This window comes from Protopterus annectens, chromosome 6.part0 (genome assembly GCF_019279795.1).
Source record: "Protopterus annectens isolate FY-2018-M chromosome 6.part0, PAN1.0, whole genome shotgun sequence".
NCBI lineage: Eukaryota > Metazoa > Chordata > Ceratodontiformes > Protopteridae > Protopterus > Protopterus annectens.
This window is the reverse complement of record NC_056737.1, coordinates 1920101635-1920120785: the sequence shown is the minus strand read 5'-3', so window position 1 is coordinate 1920120785 and position 19151 is coordinate 1920101635. Positions and strand designations below refer to the sequence as shown.

Sequence of the window (19151 nt, the reverse complement as noted above, 5' to 3'; positions counted from 1 at the left end):
TCATAGAATTGCTCTGCTAACAGTGACCATCTAACTGGTCAGTTAGGTTACACGGGTTTTTTTCATGGCTAGGCTTGTAAAGGCCCTAAGGCCATTAGCCTAGTAACTTCCTATGAACCTGTACAGAAGGGGAGATGTATAGAAGTGTTTGTAGAAGTTTTAGCAGGTGCTTTTGGTTACCTATATGTAATTATGCTGATCTGGTTTCTATATGTTCATGGACTATGATTCCCTGTGTATGGTATTTTCACTTTCGTACACAGCTGTGCGACTGTGGAGTTAGAATATTTGAGTAAAGGTTGGGGGCGGTGAAGTTCTCTGCATGGGGATTCTAACCAATCCCCTCTGTAAAAATAAAACTCTCTTTGAAAAGTTTTTTTCCTTGGGTGTTTTTGACTGTGTGTCTTGTTTCACTTATTTTTTGAATTAGATTAAATGGTGCTTGTGACATTAGCTTTTAGCCAGTTTGACTTGAATTGTCATTAGATGAAATTGACATTCAACCTATTGTTTTTAGAATGGGAGGTCAGCATAGTGGTTAAGGTGTTCACCTTATAGGTACAGGGTTTGATTCTCACACATGGTAATTGGCTGGGTTTGGAATGGCCCACAAGGACAACTAACCTGGCAGCAAGAGGTTCTCTGGTTCGATTCTTGGTTGGGGTGCCTTCTATATGTCCTTCTTGTGTTTACATGGGTTTCCTTCTGGTGCTCTAGTGTCATTCTACATTCCGAAGACGTACATCTGGAGCATTTCTCCCTGGGCCATCGCTGAAAATGGGCTCTTTCCCAGTCAGACTTTCTCAGTAAACAACTGTTTAATAAATAAGTTGTCCTCTCCCTCCCTACCCCTCCCTCTCATATACATATATATATATATATATATATATATATATATATATATATATATATATATATATATATATATATGTGTGTGTGTGTGTGTGTGCAAATTATATTTCTCTCTCTCATTCATATATATATATATATATATATATATATGAGAGAGAGAGAAATATAATGAAATATAATTTACACACACACATATATATATATATGGGTCCCCTTCTAAAGACCGAACCGACGATTCCCCGACACAGAAATCACCGACGCCAGATAACCGACAGGTACGTATACCGACAGGGTGATTCGCCGACAGCGGAAAGACCGACACGGGTAATGTGTGATCGCGACCCGGTAAGTGTGCGACAGTGACGGAGGTAGGAGTGGTCAGGTAAGTGAGTTAGGGTTAGGGTGCAGGTAGGTGAAGTGTGCGTTAGTGTCGGAGCTTGGGCTAGGGGTGGGTAAGTGAGTTAGGGTTAGGGTGCAGGTAGGTGAAGTGTGCGTTAGTGTCGGAGCTTGGGCTAGGGGTGGGTAAGTGAGTTAGGTTAGGTGCAGGTAGGTGAAGTGTGCGGTAGTGTCGGACCTTAGGGTTAGGGTTTGGGTCAGGGCTAGTGTGTATGCTATGTATTGTAGTGTGTTGTTTACGTTCCGTGTGTCGGTGTTATGGTGTTCGGTGTTTCGTGTTGTCGGTTTTCTGGCGTCGGTGATTTCTGTGTCGGGGAATCGTCGGTTCGGTCTTTAGAAGTAGACCCATATATATATATATATATATATATATATATATATATATATATATATATATATCTGTGTGTGTATATATGTATGTAAATGTATCTATATAAATGTGTGTGTATGTATATGTATGTGTATGTATATATATATATATATATATATATATATATATATATATATATATATATAGGTTCATAGGTTGGTACTGGGCTATCTGCCCGAAGGCATATATTAGCCCAGCCACGTTGTGCGGTATTCACCACCCCTTTAATAGTTCCCTAGACCCTTGTACTAGCAGCTAGTACCCTTGGCCCCTATCTAGTAGTGCTGTTGGTGTGATCCCCGGAGTGAACTTACTGTTACCCATCCACTCGTCAAGGTTCCTCTTGAAGAGTGATAGTGAGGGGCTCTGTCTTATGTAGATCGGGACCCTGTTCCATAGTAAGGGAAGTCTCTGCGAAGGGAATCTATCCCTCCAGCATGTTCTATTCATTGTTGTGTTGAGGTTTATATCCCTAGAGCGCGTAGCTCTAGTAGATTTGGTTTTGCTAAGATGGAGCATGTTCAACACTTCTGGGTTGGACATGGCTCTGTACGTTGGACAGAGATTGCCTCTGAGAAAGCGGTATGCAACAGAGAACCGTCTTAGCTTTTTCAATCGTGCTGCATAGGGCAACTGTTTGAGGCCAGTAATCCTCTTGGTTAGGTACCTTTGTGGTCTCTCCAGCTGCTGGAGATGTCTAGCCAGGTACATTCCAATTGGTGCATTGTACTCAATAATGGGTCTGATGAGGGAAGAGTAGAGGGGCACTATTACATCCTTGGATCTTGATGCGAACCCTTTCGTGATCAGATGGGTCACATAGAAGGATTTTCTAACCACTTTGGCAACATGGTTATCAAAGGAAAGCTGACTATCTACTTGGGTCCCTAGATCCCTTATTTCTTCTTCAGATTTCAGGGGATTACCTCCTATGTTGTAGTTTGCGGGTACTCTTTTTTCCAAAGGGGATTACTATGCATTTTTTTGCATTTAGCTTGAGACCATGGCTTTGACACCATGCATCAGTCTCATTAAGGCCCTTCTGGAGGATCTCCATGTCAGCCGGAGACTCTATTATAGCACCCAGTTTGCAGTCGTCTGCAAACTTAGTCAGCCACAGCCCTTCCGTGCTTGCCTGTACTTCTGAGAAGTATATGCCAAACAGGAGGGGCCCCAGGACAGAGCCCTGAGGCACACCACTCATTACTGGTCTGGATTCGGACATAGATCCAGCTACTCTTACTTTATGGGATCTGTCTGAGAGACAGTTTGCGATCCATCTTGTGACTTAAGGGTTTATGCCCAGGCTGGTGAGCTTATCAATAATACCTGAATGGGGAATGGTGTCAAATGCTTTAGCAAGGTCAAGGTAAGCCGTGTGTACCTCCTTTCCCTTATCTATAGCCTGAGTAACTGTCTCAAAGAAATCCACCAGGTTCAGGAGGCATGATCTGCCCTTGATGAAGCCGACCTGTGTGGGGTCCAGCGACTGGAGGTTCCCAATCTCTCCATTTATGAGTTCCATAATGATTCGCTCCATAGCCTTACAGATCAGATTGGTCAGGCTTATTGGTCGGTAGTTCCCAGGGTCAGTTGTGGCCCCACCCTTGTTTAGCAGGACCACCATTGCCGTGCGCCATTCTATGGGCACATATCCTGTGGAGAGGCTGAGACTGAACAGGGTATTAAGATGCAGGCTTAATTCCTTTTGGAGCTCGCGTATGACACAGCCTGGGACACCATTTGGTCCCATGGAGGCAGTGTTTTTAGCTTTAGATAGAGCCTTGTTAACCAACATATTGGTAATAATTGGACTTGCGCAATCCCCTAGAATGGTAATAGGCCCTGTAGGTGGTGAGGGGGGGGGGGGATTTGCACTGAACCTGTCAGCCAAGATGTTGGCAATGTCAGAAGGGTCAGTGTATTTTGTTCCATTTTGTACTAGCTCAGAACAGACCTGAGCGTTGCCATTTTAGGTTTTTGACATGGCCATAGAAGGCCTTATGGTTATCCTTGGCAACTTTCTTTTCAAAATTAACTTTAGTTGACTTGATGAGGGCCCTCAATTTCTTACTAATGCTGATCAGGGATGATTTTTCTACTTGAGATTTGGCCTTTTTTTGTATGTCTCCTCTTTTTATTGTTAAGTTTGCTTATGGCCGGGGTCCACCAGACTGGTTTCTTCTTGCTTGAGGAAGGAGTCTTGGTTTTATTTGGGATAGCACGGCCCATGCAATCCTGAAGATGCATATAGAGTGCCTTCGTGTAGGATTCCGCATCCTGGCTATCATTATCCTTCTGCAAGGGAATAGTGAAGCTTTCCACTTTGGATGCAAGTAGTTTGAAGTTTGCTTTGCAAAGGTTTTTGACTATGGTTTCTTTGATTGGGGGAGGTGGAGGAGTGAGGATGTCCAGGGTTATCAGTTTGTGGTCTGATCTGACCAAGGAGGGGGTGGTAACGGGTGTGGTACAATGGGCACCCATATTTGTGATGATTAAATCCAATATGTTGTCCCCTCTAGTGGGGGAACATACTAGTTGTTCAAGGGCATTTGAATTTATAAATTCTATGAATCGCTGAGCATAGGAGTTGGAACATTGGTAGTTCGCCCAGTCTATACCTGGGTAGTTGAAATCATCCAAGACTATGGTGTTTGGTAGGACTTTATATTTTCCAATGTCTCAAGGAATGCAGAGTGAGCATCTTGGGACATGGTGGGCGATCTATAACCGGCTACGACTTGAAATGTGGTTTTGCCTGCTGATAGTTGCGCATGGATGATCTCTGGGGCATCATGTTGCGCTACTAACCTTGACATATGGGTATCCTTGATGATGAATATAGATACACCTCCGCCCTTTGTACTGCGATCCGGTAACTGAGGCCGGAAGGTATGATATGAATTGTAACCTGGCAGTGCTGGGGTGCTCTCTTGAGCCTTGAACCAGGTTTCTGTCACTGCACAAACCTCTATTTTCTCCATGCTGAGGAGAGCCTAGAGTGTGACCATTGTGAGGTTGAGATTTCTGGCATTGAGTAGCATTATCCTTAGTTTTTGGTTACCTGTGCTGGTTACGGTGGTTGGTTTGTCCTTTGAGCCTTGCCTAAAAAAGGCACTATGGGGACGGCAAGAGCCTTGGCCAGTATTCGAAAACTTAGGGGTGACCGGTGCAACCCATTTCGGGCAAAACAGCGAGGCTTGTCTATCATGTCATCCCAGGCAGACAGACACTGGATCCCCATAGAATGACACCAGAAGCTTAGCCAATTGTTGAAATTGATCATTTTGTCTTTGTATTGTGGTATCATTCTAGGTGAAGGTAGTATGCTACTCAAGGTCAGGGTCATACCAGCTTGGGCTACATGATCAGAGAGCTCCTCAATGTCTCTTTTCATGTAGTCCAGGGAGGTACGTCTTAGATCATTCACACCAACATGTACAATGACAGCGTCATACTTGTACTTGTTCTGGAGTGACCCAAGTGCCTGTGTTATGTGGCGGATCCGAGCACCCAACAGGTAGCTGACAGTAACCTTCTCCTTGTTCAGCCTGGGTAGTGGAACATCCGTGTGCCTTACTATAGAGTCTCCTATTACTAGCTTGTTAGGTATGGTGTTTTGCCTTAAGGGCTGTTGTGAGGCACACTGCTGAGGTGAATTATGTGTTTTCTGGCTAGTGTTTGGGGGTGCAGGTTGCTTGCTTGTCTGCTTTGGAGGGCACTGTTTCTTTTTCAGATTGGTACCTAGTGCCTCCGAATATGTTTTTGTGTATTTATGCGTATGATGTTCTTCATCTCACATTGCTGCAGTCCTGACACTTGGGTAGTCCGCTGTCCACGGTCGGCCCGAATATCAAAGTATAAGGCTGACGTCAGTCATGGCGTTAACTGACGCCAGGGCGTCAGGGTACAAATGCACATGACCGCGTCATATCCTCAGTCTTTTGCCGCATGGTCCGATGCAGAAGCAGCATTGCAAGTGCGGTTGGCGTTCTGAGATTTTTCTATTTAGAAGTTTCAGACCGAGTTCAAAGTTGGCTAAGTACCCGTTGGAATATTTTGTTTTTCTTGCCTCAGTCATTTACGGATGTCAGAAAAGTTAATAATTGCGTTTCTTGTGGGAAACAGATACCATAGAGATTATCATACTTTGTGTATTCCTTGCTTAGGGCCTGAGCACGGCGTTGTTGGCTGTCGCTCTTGTGCTAGATTTAATAAAGCACTATAAAGAGAAGGTTGGATTGTGCTAGGTTAGTCTTTGGGAAGCGGTGCAATTATAAAATGCCGTCGGATGCTCCGCCCGCAAGGACAAGACAGTTAAGCCTCGGCTAGAAGAACCGTCTGTGCGGACGCGTTCTTTGGAGGTGTCGGTGGAGCCGGTGGCTCCACGGAGATTTTTATGTTCACAGAGTGAACTTTTGTTATTGCAAGATGTGGCCTCTCAGGAGGCAAGTCAGGCCGAGGGGGCTTCTCAGGTTACTATACTCCCCTCCCTTCCTAAGGTGGTTCGGCCCTCTCCTTCTGTTACTAAGGCTTCTCCCAGGGGCAGGCCAGGTTTAGCTTCAGTTGGTATTACCCCTAGCTCTTCAGGTACTATGCCCAAGAAGCATATGCTTAAAATGGCAGAAGATTTAATTACTTTGATTAGGGGTTCTATGCCCCCTCCTGTTAAGAGACCTAGGGTGGAGCCTGAGCTGGGAGGTTTTGAGCAAGCTTCAGATGTTTCAGAGTCTTCGGCTGAAGACTTGCAGGAGTATTCTCCTTATTCTGATTCTGATGTGGATGATTCTACTCCTTCTGCTACTCCTCCTGAGGATTTTTCTTTTTCAGAAACTCTTCATTCCATGAGGGAGCATTTTAAGTGGGAGGGTCAGGACTTCTCTGATTCCAGGAAACGGCTTAGGGAATTTCTTCTTTTACCCCAGCATAGGCCTTTGGCTATACCTCCTGTTTTGGATGTAGTAGAAGATGTTTTTACTGAGGCTTCTCTTAATCCTGATTCTTTGCCTCCTGCTCCTGTTAAACCGGATAGGTATTACAGGGTGCCTGAAGTTCATAAGTATCTTTTTAAGAGTCCTAGGGCAGACCCAGAAACCATTAGCCAGGGGCCTAAGGGTGTGAAGGCTTCTGTTGTTAAGAATCCGGTTCCTACAGACAAGGAGGCTAGGGCCTTGGATAGATGGGGAAAGAAAGTTTATACTTCTTCCACTCTTGCTATGAGGGCTCTGAATTGCCAGTTTCACATGTTGAAATACCAAAACTATCTCCTTTCTCAATTGAAGTCTAAGGTTGATGCTCTGGTTGTGGGTATTGATTGTAAAGAGTTGCAAGATTTTAGTACATGTTTCTGAACAGGTGGGTAAGCATTCTTTGCAATGTGGTTTTGATGCTGTACAGGCCTCGTCTAGGGTGGCTGCCACTGGGACTGTTCTTCGCAGGCATGCCTGGCTGAGGGATCAGAATTTGTCTGAACATATTAAAACAAGGATTTTAGATGCTCCTTTACAATCTGACATTTTATTTGGTCCTCCTGTTGAGACAGTCTTGAAGAAAATGGAAGACAAGGCTAAGTCTATGCAGACTGTTAAAGATTTTTTGCAGGTCCAGCCTCCAAAGTTTAGTAGAAATTGGCCTACTAAGGGGTGGACGTATCCTTCTTATGATCCCCATTCTAGGGGTAGATCTAGACGTGGTAAGGGCAGAGCTCAGGGCTCTTTCAGGCCTAGGACAGGGAGTTCTCCTGCACAGGCTTCAGGTGAGGGCAGGGGTCAGTCCTTTCGTAAACAGACCCAATGACCTACCTTTTCAGCTGCCAGAGCCTGCTCGTCTGGCAGCACCTTTGGGGGGAAGGTTGGCGCTTTTCAGAGAAAATTGGAGTTTAATTACCCAGTACAGCTGGGTATTGGATATCATACACCACGGCTACAGGTTTTATTTCCATACCTTGCCTCCTTTCAAAGGCATGCCAGACGTTCCTCCTCAACAAAGAATAGAGGCTCACAAACAAGTTTCTCTGTTGCTCCGACTAGGGGCCATACAGCCGGTCCCTCTGCCAGAAGTGGGCCTAGGATTTTATTCTCGCCTGTTCCTAGTACCAAAGAAGGGGAACACGTGGAGACCAATTTTGGATTTATCTATCCTCAACACTTATCTGGACGTTCCCAAGTTCAAAATGTTGACGTTGCAGCAACTTTTACCTCTGCTGGGCAAAGATCATTGGATGGTGACTTTAGATCTCAAGGAGGCTTACCTTCATGTTCCTATCAGACTCAGTTGCAGAAAGTATCTGTGTTTTCGAGCTGGGACTTCTCACTATCAGTTCTCTGCATTGCCCTTTGGCTTATCTACTGCGCCCAGAGTGTTCACGAAAGTTCTGGCTCCAGTGATAGCTTTCTTCAGACTAAAAGGAATACAGATCTATCCTTATTTGGACGACTGCCTCATTCTGGCTCAAGGAAGGGAAGTGCTTCTTCATCATTTGGAATATGTGATAGCAGTGCTAAGATGCCTAGGGTATTCTGTGAACGAAATAAAGTCCAGTCTAGTACCCTCTCAAGACATGTGCTTTCTGGGTGTGAGACTGAATACAGCAGCCCAGATGGCCTTTTTAACCCCGGACAAACAAAAGAGTCTATCCCTTTACTTCCATCAACTATCTCATCAGTCCGGGCTGACTGCAAGTCAGATTTTAACGACAGATGCCTCGGACAAAGCTTGGGGAGCTCATCTGAATGGAAAGTGGATACAAAACAAGTGGCCTGTCAGACTACAACATCTACATATCAACATGAAGGAGATGTTAGCAGTCCAGTTTGCATTAATAGCTTTCAAGGAATTCCTTCTTCCAGGACAGGTGTTGATTCTAACAGACAACACAACTGTCATGTGGTACATCAACAAACAAGGGGGAACACATTCTTACCCGTTGTGCAGGCAAGCAATGATTTTATGGGAGACTGCGCTCAGCTTGCAACTAACTCTTCAGGCAAGGTTTCTGCCGGGAGCACAGAACTCCTTAGCAGATGTGTTAAGCAGACAAATCATGGATCCCCACAAGTGGAAACTGGATCTTCATGTATTTCAGAAATTGACGGTGTCATGGGGAACTCCAGACATAGATCTGTTCGCTTCTCCACTAAACCACCAGCTGCCAAAGTTTTGCACAAAGAGGTTTCATCACACAGCTTGGAAAGTGGATGCTCTTTCTTTCAGTTGGAAAAATCTTCATGTGTATGCCTTTCCACCTCTGCCTCTTCTCCTAAAGGTGCTCCTAAAGGTCAGACAAGACAAGCCAAGGATGATTTTAATAGCTCCAGATTGGCCTCGGCAACACTGGTACCCATTACTGAGGAGTCTGGTAAGGAAGCCTCCATGGCCTTTACCCTTGATTCCACACCTGTTGTCTCAGAGGGACGGGCATCTACTCAATGTCAAGCTTCACTCTCTTCATCTAACAGCCTGGCATATTCTGTTTTGAAACACAGCAGGTCCCAACTTCCTCAACAAGTTTTGAATGTGATTGTGGAAGCCAGAAGACCTAGTACGAGGAAAGTGTAAAATGGAAGAGATTTTTATTTTGGAGTGCAGCAAAGAATTTGGAGGTTTCTGAGCCTAATTTGAGTGTGGCTGTTCAATATCTGACTGAGTTATTGGACAAAGGTTTGTCTTTCTCTTCCATTAAGATTCATGCTGCAGCAATTTCAGCTCACTATGATTGTGACCCACCATTGTTTTCTCATCCTTTGTTCAGGCAATTTCTTAGAGGGCAAAGAATATAAGACCCCGAGAGCTCCTACTCCTGCTTGGGATCTCAATTTTGTGTTGGAGAAACTCACTCTACAACCTTTTGAGCCTGCAGCTACTGCTGAGTTGAAATATTTATCATGGAAGACTGCTTTTTTGTTGGCCATTGCCTCTGCGAGACGGGTTTCTGAATTACAGGCCCTTATGGCAGTTGAGCCTTTCTTGATTTTCCATAAGGATAGGGTATCATTACGTACTAATCCTTCCTTTATGCCTAAGGTGGTTTCTAGTGTGGCTCTAAACCAGACTATTCATTTGCCTACTTTTTATGCAAATCCCCAAAATAAGGGGGAAAAGATTTTGCACACTTTGGATGTACACAGGCAGTTGCGTTATTATTTGGACAGAACTAAAGGGTTCAGGCAGTCTCAGCAGTTGTTTGTTTCTTTTGCTTTGAGTTCTCAGGGCAAGCCTGTGTCTAAACAAACTATTTCTAAGTGGATTGGGTTTTGCATTGCTTTCTGTTATTCCCATCATGGTAAGGAAGTTCCAGCTGGGATTAGGCCTCATTCCACTAGGGCTACTGCCACTTCAACAGCTTTTGAGGAGTGGCAACCAAGGATATTTTGGAGGCAGCTACTTGGAGTTCTGTGCATACTTTCTCTAAGCATTATCACCTGCCACTTTACTCTAAGTCCAGGGCTGGTTTTGCCACTGCGGTTTTGCAGGGCATTTTGGCAGCTCCTGCTTCCTTGTAGTTCGCCATCCTCCCTTACCTCTGCTTTGGGATTCTACCCAAGTGTCAGGACTGCAGCAATGTGAGATGAAGAACATAGTACAGTTTTGTACCTACCATAAATGTAGATGTTCGAAGATCCACATTGCTGCAGTCCCATTTACCCTCCTTCCCCTCTGTAGTTGGAGGTGGTTGTGTGGGTTGGGTTGTACATATTGTATATATTGTATATGTATTTTTGGTTAGTGCAAGGGTGGTTGGTTATTTGTTTACTGTCTTTTGGTTTTGACCTTTGTTTTTAAGGTCTTCTGACATCTGGGGCAAGAAAAGACTGAGGATATGACGCCGGTCATGCGCATTTGTACCCTGGCGTCCTGACGTCAGTTAAATGCGCCATGACCGTACTTTGATATTCGGGCCGACCGTGGACAGCAGACTACCCAAGTGTCAGGACTGCAGCAATGTGGATCTTCGAACATCTACATTTATGGTAGGTACAAAACTGTACTTTTTGCCGGTGCTTGTTTAGTAGATTCATGTGTGACAGGTGGTGTGATGCAGGTGTGTCCCTTATCCTCTTGACTGTCTGTTACAGTCATGGGTTGAGAGCGCTTAGCCTCCAGTCTGGCTGTGTATTTGCATCTTTCACAAGTGTTTGTGTCCAGAGGTAAGAGGAGAGGGTTGTCTGTATACATGAGGCAGTTGTGACACTGCCTCAGGATGCCCAGTTCCACCAGATGAACTGGAGAGTACACCTGAAGCTGACCTCTGGACATGCTTTGAAGAGTTAATTGAACTTAAGTCCTGCGGACGATCGAGGGTCTTATGCTATATTATAATAGTGCTGTCTAGGAAATTTGGAGAATAATAGTGCTGTCTAGGAGATTAGGACAAGTGCTGATTTCTGTTTTGCAAGTGCTGCAATAAGAACAGCTGATCTGAAGCACTTGAGTTGAGGCTTGCCTAGTTCTAAGGGAAAATTTACAGTGCAGACTTTGTGGGGCCGGGAATAGTATACCCCAGCTAACCGGCGCTGCCTGACACTGCTCTGTGCGCAACACCACGCAAAAAGAGTTGCAGGGTTTTTCCTCTAGATAAGTGAGGAAAGTGAGTACAAGAGCTGTTTTTCTCTAAGCAAGTGAGAAAAGTAAGTACAAAATCTGTTTTCCTCTAGGTAATGAGGAAGATAGAGTGCTATGGTAATTAGTAGCGTATTTAGTGCTTACAAGTGCTGAGCATGAACAAGCAAATTTAAGTGCTAAAACTAAGAATCTGTATCTGCACTAGATGAGTTACAGGACAGAAACAAGTGCAAATACTGGCTTTCAAATCAGAAAGTTGAGAGGGATGGAAGAGATTGCCCAAACTGCCAATAACTACAAATTCTGGGCCAGAACCACTACGTATGTGGTAGACAGGTTACCTAGTGCTTACCACTCCCACTGATAAGCTAGAAGGCTTACCTCCAACACAGAAAGGCTTGGGGGACTCAGAAGCTTACATACAGTCCTGGATACAGCAAATCTGTATCTGGAACACTAGTTACAGGAAAGGTAGGAAACAGGCTTAGATGTTCTTCGTTCCCCATTGCTGCAGTCCTTACTATTGGGTATAGTCCGCATCCAGTCGGCCCGAATACCAGAGTATAAGGCTGACGTCGGTCAGGGCGCATTAGACTGACGTCAGTACGTCAGGGTACTAATGCGCATGACCGACGTCATATCCTCAGTCTTTTTTGCCGCATGGTCCGATGCAGAAGCAGTTTTGCGAGTGCAGGTTGGCGTTCTGAAATATTTCCGAAACCGGAGTTTCAGACCGAAACAGAGTTGGCTAAGTAGCCCGTTGGGGAACATTTTGGTTGTTGCTTGGCTCAGTAGTGAGCGGGATGTCAGAAAAAGTGAATAACTGTATTTCTTGTGGGAAACAGATACCTCATAGGGATTACCATACCTTGTGTATACCTTGTTTAGGGCCTGAGCACGACGTTGTTGGTTGCCGCTCTTGTGCTAGGTTTAACAAACGCACTATTAAGAGGAGGTTAGACTGTGCCAGGTTAGTGTTTGGGAAGCGTTGCAATTATAAAATGCCGCCGGATGCTCCGGCCCGCTTCGTCCAAGAAGCGCAAGGACAAAACAGCGAAGCCTAGGGTTGATGAACCGGCAGTCCCGGACGTCGGTTCTCTAGAAGGCTCAGTGGAGCCAGAGGTTTTGCCAGGAGTTTCCATGGAGTCTCAGGCAGAAACTTTACTGTTACAGGATGTGCCTTCTCAGGAGGTAGGCCAAGCTGAGGGGGCCTCCCAGGTATCTGTTCTTCCCTCTCTTCCCAAGGTAGTTAGAGCCTCTCCTTCTGTTGCCAAAACTTCTTTGAGAGGTAGGCCTAGTTCAGCTTCAGTGGGGGCTTCTCCTAGCATTTCGGGTTCTGTACCTAAGAAACATATGCTTAAAATGGCAGAAGATTTGATTACTATGATTAGAGGTTCTATGCCCCGCCTGATAAGAGGCCTAGGGTGGAACCGAGTTTGATAGTTTTGAACAGTGTTCAGAGGCTTCAGAGTCTTCTGGAAGACTTGCAGGAGTATCCTACTTATTCTGATTCTGATGTGGATGATTCCACTCCTACAGCTTCTCCTCCTGAGGATTTCTCATTTTCAGAGACTCTGCATTCCATGAGGGAGCACTTTAAATGGGAAGGCCAGGATTACTCTGATTCAGGAAAAGGCTTAGGGAATTCTTGTTTTACCCCAGCATAGGCCCTTAGCTATTCCTCCTGTGTTGAATGTGGTGGAAGATGTTTTGCAGAGGCCCTCCTGAACCCTGACTCTTTGCCTCCTGCTCCTGTTAAGCCTGATAGGTATTATAGGGTGCCCAAGCTCATAAGTATTTGTTTAAGAGTCCTAGGGGACCCAGAAACTATTTCTCAAGGGCCTAAAGGTGTTAAGGCTTCTGTGGTTAAAAATCCTGTTCCCACTGATAAAGAGGCAAGGGCTTTGGATAGGTGGGGAAAGAAAGTGTATACTTCTTCCACTCTAGCCATGAGAGCGTTGAATTGTCAATTTCACATGCTAAAATATCAGAATTATCTCCTTTCCCAATTGAAATCTAAGGTGGATGCTTTGGCGGAAGGTATTGAGTGTAAAGAGTTGCTGGATTTGGTTCATGTGTCTGAACAAGTGGGTAAGCATTCTTTGCAATGTGGTTTTGATGCTGTACAGGCCTCCTCGAGGGTGGCTGCTACTAGTTCTGTTCTTCGCAGGCATGCCTGGTTGAAGGATCAGAATTTAGCTGAGCATGTTAAGACAAGGATTTTGGATGCTCCTTTACAGTCTGATGTGTTGTTTGGATCGCCTGTGGAAGCAGTTTTAAAGAAAATGGAGGACAAAGCTAAATCTATGCAAACTGTTAAAGATTTTTTGCAGGTGCAACCACCAGTTTAGTAGAAATTGGCCTGCTAAGGGGTGGACATATCCTGCTTATGATTCCCAGTCTAGGGTAGGTCTAGACGTGGTAGGGGCAGGGCTCAAGGTTCTTTCAGGCCTAGAACAGGGAGTTCCCCTGCTCAGACTTCTGGTGAGGGCAGGGGTCAGTCCTTTCGTAAACAGACCCAATGACCTGTCTTTTCAGCTGCCAGTAGATTCTCGTCTGGCAGCTCCTTTGGGAGGAAGACTGTCTCTTTTCAAAGAAAATTGGGATTTGATTACTCAAGACAAATGGGTGTTGGATATCATTCACCACGGTTACAGATTTTATTTCCACACAATGCCCCCTTTCAAAGGCATGCCAGACGTTCCTCCTCCACAAAGAAAAGAGGCTCACAAGCAAGTTTCTCAGTTACTCCAGATGGGGGCCATTCAGCCAGTCCCTGTATCAGAAAGGGGCCTAGGATTTTATTCTCGCCTGTTCCTAGTACCAAAAAAGGGAACACGTGGAGACCAATTTTGGATTTATCTCTCCTCAACACTTTTCTGGACATTCCCAAGTTCAAGATGTTGACGTTACAACAGCTTTTACCTCTGCTGGGCAAAGATCACTGGATGGTAACTTTAGATCTCAAGGAAGCTTACCTTCATGTGCCTATAAGACTAAGTTGCAGGAAGTATCTGCGGTTTCGAGCTGGAAATTCTCATTATCAGTTCTCTGCATTGCCCTTTGGCTTATCTACTGCCCAGAGTATTTACAAAGGTTCTGGCTCCAGTGATAGCTTACTTCAGGCTTCAAGGAATTCAAATCTATCCTTACTTGGACGACTGCCTGATTCTGGCTCAAGAAAAGGAAGACCTTCTACAGCATCTGGAATATGTTATAGCAGTGCTAAGATGCCTAGGGTATTCTGTGAACGAAATAAAGTCCAGTCTAGTACCCTCTCAAGACATGTGCTTTCTGGGTGTGAGACTGAATACAGCAGCCCAGATGGCCTTTTTAACCCCGGACAAACAAAAGAGTCTATCACTTTACTTCCATCAACTATCTCATCAGTCCGTGCTGACTGCAAGGACAGTCCTTCAAGCATTAGGGTTCATGGCATCTTGTATTCTGGTGCTTCCCAATGCCAAACTGCATATGAGGAAGTTACAATGGTATCTCAAAAATGTATGGACACAGCACTGCCAGGATTTGGACACTGTCATTCAAATCATACCTTGCCTTCAAAAAGAATTTTGTGGTGGGCTCAGGAATGTCACCTAAACAAGGGACTCTCTGTGACCCGGCCAGAGGCGAGTCAGATTCTAACGACAGATGCCTCGGACATTGCTTGGGGAGCTCATCTAAATGGAAAGTGGATACAAGACAAGTGGCCTGCCAGACTACAGCATCTACATATCAACATGAAGGAGATGTTAGCAGTCCAGTTTGCATTAATGGCTTTCAAGGAGTTACTTCTTCCAGGGCAGGTGTTGATTCTAACAGACAACACAACTGTCATGTGGTACATCAACAAGCAAGGGGGAACACATTCTTATCCTCTATGCAGGCAAGCAATGATTTTATGGGAGACTGCGCTAAGCTTACTACTAACTCTTCAGGCAAGGTTTCTGCCGGGAGCACAGAACTCCTTAGCAGATGTGTTAAGCAGACAAATCATGGATCCCCACGAGTGGAAACTGGATCTTCATGTATTTCAAAAATTGACAGTGTCATGGGGAACTCCAGACATAGATCTGTTCGCTTCTCCACTAAACCACCAGCTGCCACAGTATTGCACAAAGGGGTTTCATCACACAGCTTGGAAAGTGGATGCTCTGTCTTTCAGTTGGAAAAACCTTCATGTGTATGCCTTTCCTCCTCTGCCTCTTCTTCCAAAGGTACTATTAAAGGTCAGACAAGACAGGCCACGGATGATTTTGATAGCTCCAGATTGGCCTCGGCAACACTGGTACCCACTACTACGAGTCTGGTAAGGAAGCCTCCATGGCCTTTACCTCTGATTCCTCATCTGTTATCTCAGAAGGATGGTCATCTGCTCAATGTCAAGCTTCATTCTCTTCATCTAACAGCCTGGCATATTCTGTGTTGAAACACAGCAGGTCTCAACTTCCTCAACAAGTTTTAAATGTGATTATGGAAGCTAGAAGACCTAGTACAAGGAAAGTGTAAAATGGAAGAGATTTTTATTTTGGAGTACAGCAAAGAATTTGCAGGTTTCTGAGCCTAATTTGAGTGTGGCTCTTCAATATCTTACTGAGTTATTGGACAAAGGTTTGTCCTTCTCTTCCATTAAGATTCATGCTGCAGCAATTTCAGCTCACTATGATTGTGACCCACCATTGTTTTCACATCCTTTGTTCAAGCAGTTTCTTAGAGGGCAAAGAATATAAGACCCCCACGAGAGCTCCTACTCCTGCTTGGGATCTCAATTTTGTGTTGGAAAAACTTACTCTACAACCTTTTGAGCCTGCGGCTACTGCTGAATTGAAATACTTGTCATGGAAGACTGCTTTTCTGTTGGCTATTACTTCTGCAAGAAGGGTGTCTGAGTTGCAGGCCCTTATGGCAGTAGAGCCATTTTGATTTTCCATAAGGATAGGGTATCATTACGTACTAATCCTTCCTTTATGCCTAAGGTGGTTTCTAGTGTGGCTTTAAACCAAACTATTCATTTGCCTACTTTTATGCAGACCCCCAAAATAAAGGGGAAAAGATTTTGCACACTTTAGATGTACACAGGCAATTGCGTTATTATTTAAGCAGGACTAAGGATTTCAGGCAGTCTCAGCAGTTGTTTGTTTCTTTTGCTTTGAGTTCACAGGGCAAGCCTGTGTCAAAACAAACTATTTCTAGGTGGATTGGCTTTTGCATTGCATTTTGTTATTCCCATCATGGCAAGGAGATTCCAGCTGGGATTAGGCCTCATTCCACTAGGGCTACTGCCACTTCAACAGCATTTCTAAGGGGTGGCAACTAAGGATATTTTGGAAGCAGCTACTTGGAGTTCAGTGCATACTTTCTCTAAGCATTATCACCTTCCCATCTACTCTAAGTCTAGGGCTGGTTTTGCCACAGCTGTTTTGCAAGGCATGTTGTCAGCTCCTGCTTCTTTATGATTTGCCAGCCTCCCTTACCTCTGCTTTGGGATTCTACCCAATAGTAAGGACTGCAGCAATGGGGAACGAAGAACATAGTACAGTTTGTACCTACCATAAATGTAGATGTTCGAGGATCCCATTGCTGCAGTCCAATCTCCCTCCTTCCTCTGTGTTTAGGGGTGGTTGTGTAGGTGAGGTTTCATGCTTGTATTTTTGTATATATTCTTGTATATATTGTACATATTTTTGGTGCAGGTATTTTGGGCCTTGTCTTTTTAGGGTCTTCTGACATCTGGGGCAAGAAAAGACTGAGGATATGACGTCGGTCATGCGCATTAGTACCCTGACGTACTGACGTCAGTCTAATGCGCCCTGACCGACGTCAGCCTTATACTCTGGTATTCGGGCCGACTGGATGCGGACTATACCCAATAGTAAGGACTGCAGCAATGGGATCCTCGAACATCTACATTTATGGTAGGTACAAAACTGTACTTTTTTTTTTTTTTTTTTTTACAGAAAAGTAGCAAAAACGGTAGTAAAAAACAATCCACATGCAGTGCAAGCTAGCACACTTGAGTATGCAGCAATATTAGACCAAACACAGTTTAAAAAGGCAATTAAATTAAAAAGGACTAAAAGCAAGTGCAGAAAGAGTTTATTAGGTAGAATGTGGTAAAGAGATGGGACAGGGGAGTGTCCCAGATCAAATCTACAGTGGGGCGGGCAACTGCAAAAGCCACCAAATTTAAACTACAAACTAAAAATATGGAGGGCGGGTGGGACAAAACAGCTTCAACAGAGATCTAAGCAAAAATTAACAGTACAAACTTTAAAACCAAAATCTCTCAGAACATTGAGACAACAGTTTCAACACAGATCTAAGCAGCAGTTAAACTCTATAACCAAAACAAATATATGTACTCAGCTCTGTATAATTGCAGATATGTAAGGCAGTCTCTCGGAATACAGGTTCCGGCAATTTACATAGATGTAATATCAGATATTTATATAGAGGAAGGGAAGGAATGGTATTTCCCCTTTAAGATCATACAGTAGGGAGTAACTAAGTGGAACAGAAAATTTTAATTTATTAATTTAACTGTACAAGTGAGTGAACTGGTCAGTATGGACACTTCTCAGTCATGACCTGCTCTACAGCTGGCACTTCAGAAAAGCTGGTCAGCTAGTATATTTTTTGAGGTTTGAAGATACCGAATTAATAACTTTATCAAAAAATCCAACTATTTACATCTGTAGTGGCATCTTGCTGTTACAGCTGTGGAAATTTTATTACTCTTTGGCTCCACCTTGTGGTTCCATACAAACCTGTTTTCATTTAGTAACCGAACAAGGGTGGTTATTGAAAGCTTTGTTTATGATTAGCATTAATGTGTTTTACAGCTCTTACATATGCCTAAATTATGTTTTAACATCTTGTTTGTTCTTGTATAGGTGCATTTTGGCCTCTGGTTGATTCGCTTTGTCTGCACAGCTTTCCTGTTTATTCTTGGACTCCGTGCTCCTGGACTTCCTAAGAAGCCGTATATGATACTAATTAATGAGGATGAGCGAGATGTGGAGCACAGACAGGTAGCAGACATCCTTTAGTATACATCATTGAATATCATTTTACCTGAGTGAAGCCATGGAAGTGCTGACAACTGTTACGTTTGAAGTGTACCGTAAATTTGTAAACGCATTCTAATGTAGTGCTGATGGTGATGAGTAGTGGTACACTTGTTTGTAATGTTTGCAGCTCATTGTCCTTGCTTGCGACTACCATAAATATAGAGCTAGATTATAAAAAAATTAATCCATTTTCTAGTGTAATAATTTTTCATAAACGGCCAGTGTTAAATGAAGGTTCATTGACTAAGTAGGGATCTTGATGTAGCTAGCTAGCTTTGTGGCAAGATGTGTAGAAGTGCAGTAAATTTTTAATTCAGCAAGGGAAATGACTATGAATGGAAAATAAAACTTGAACTAGTTGGCTAGGTTACCACCGGGTAGGGTTGCCAACTTTTCATGTCAAAAATTCTGGACATGTATGTGAAAGCAAAATGAGTGTAATTTTGGTATCAGACCCGAATTTTGCTTAATATTTAGATTGAACATAGATGATCAAGTGATTATTATGATAAAGTAATTTTTACAATATCTATGCTACTGTATTGTACCGTATTTTGCTAAATATAAGGTTTGAACTCATTTTCTCATGCATAATAACTTAACAAATGTTACCTTGTTATAACTGCTGTAGTAGTATATTATTCAAGTCAATATGCGACTATACGGAAAATGTAAGGAAACGTCAAACAAAAATTGCTGCCATGTTTCATCTTATAAACAATAGTCTGTGGGTGTCAGAGCAATGTACTGTGATACTTCAACCAAATCCATCGCCATTTCCCTTATTCAGATACGTCTTTCCTAAAGGTGTAGCAAGCACAGTACAACCAAAAAACTGACGAGTACTGGAGCTCCAGACAGTTACACTACAGCAGCCATAAGTAGGCATGGACTTTGAAAAT

The 19151-nt window shown here is 43.8% G+C and overlaps 1 protein-coding gene across 1 annotated transcript in view; it reads left to right on the top strand.

The window, feature by feature from the left end:
• Window positions 1-19151, top strand: part of ABCB6 (ATP binding cassette subfamily B member 6 (Langereis blood group)) — a 1916984-nt gene that overhangs the window by 123215 nt on the left and 1774618 nt on the right. The window contains exon 3 of the mRNA XM_044075230.1: window positions 18073-18210. Within this exon, the coding sequence (XP_043931165.1) occupies window positions 18073-18210 (138 nt within the window). The remainder of the gene's footprint in view (window positions 1-18072; window positions 18211-19151) is intronic.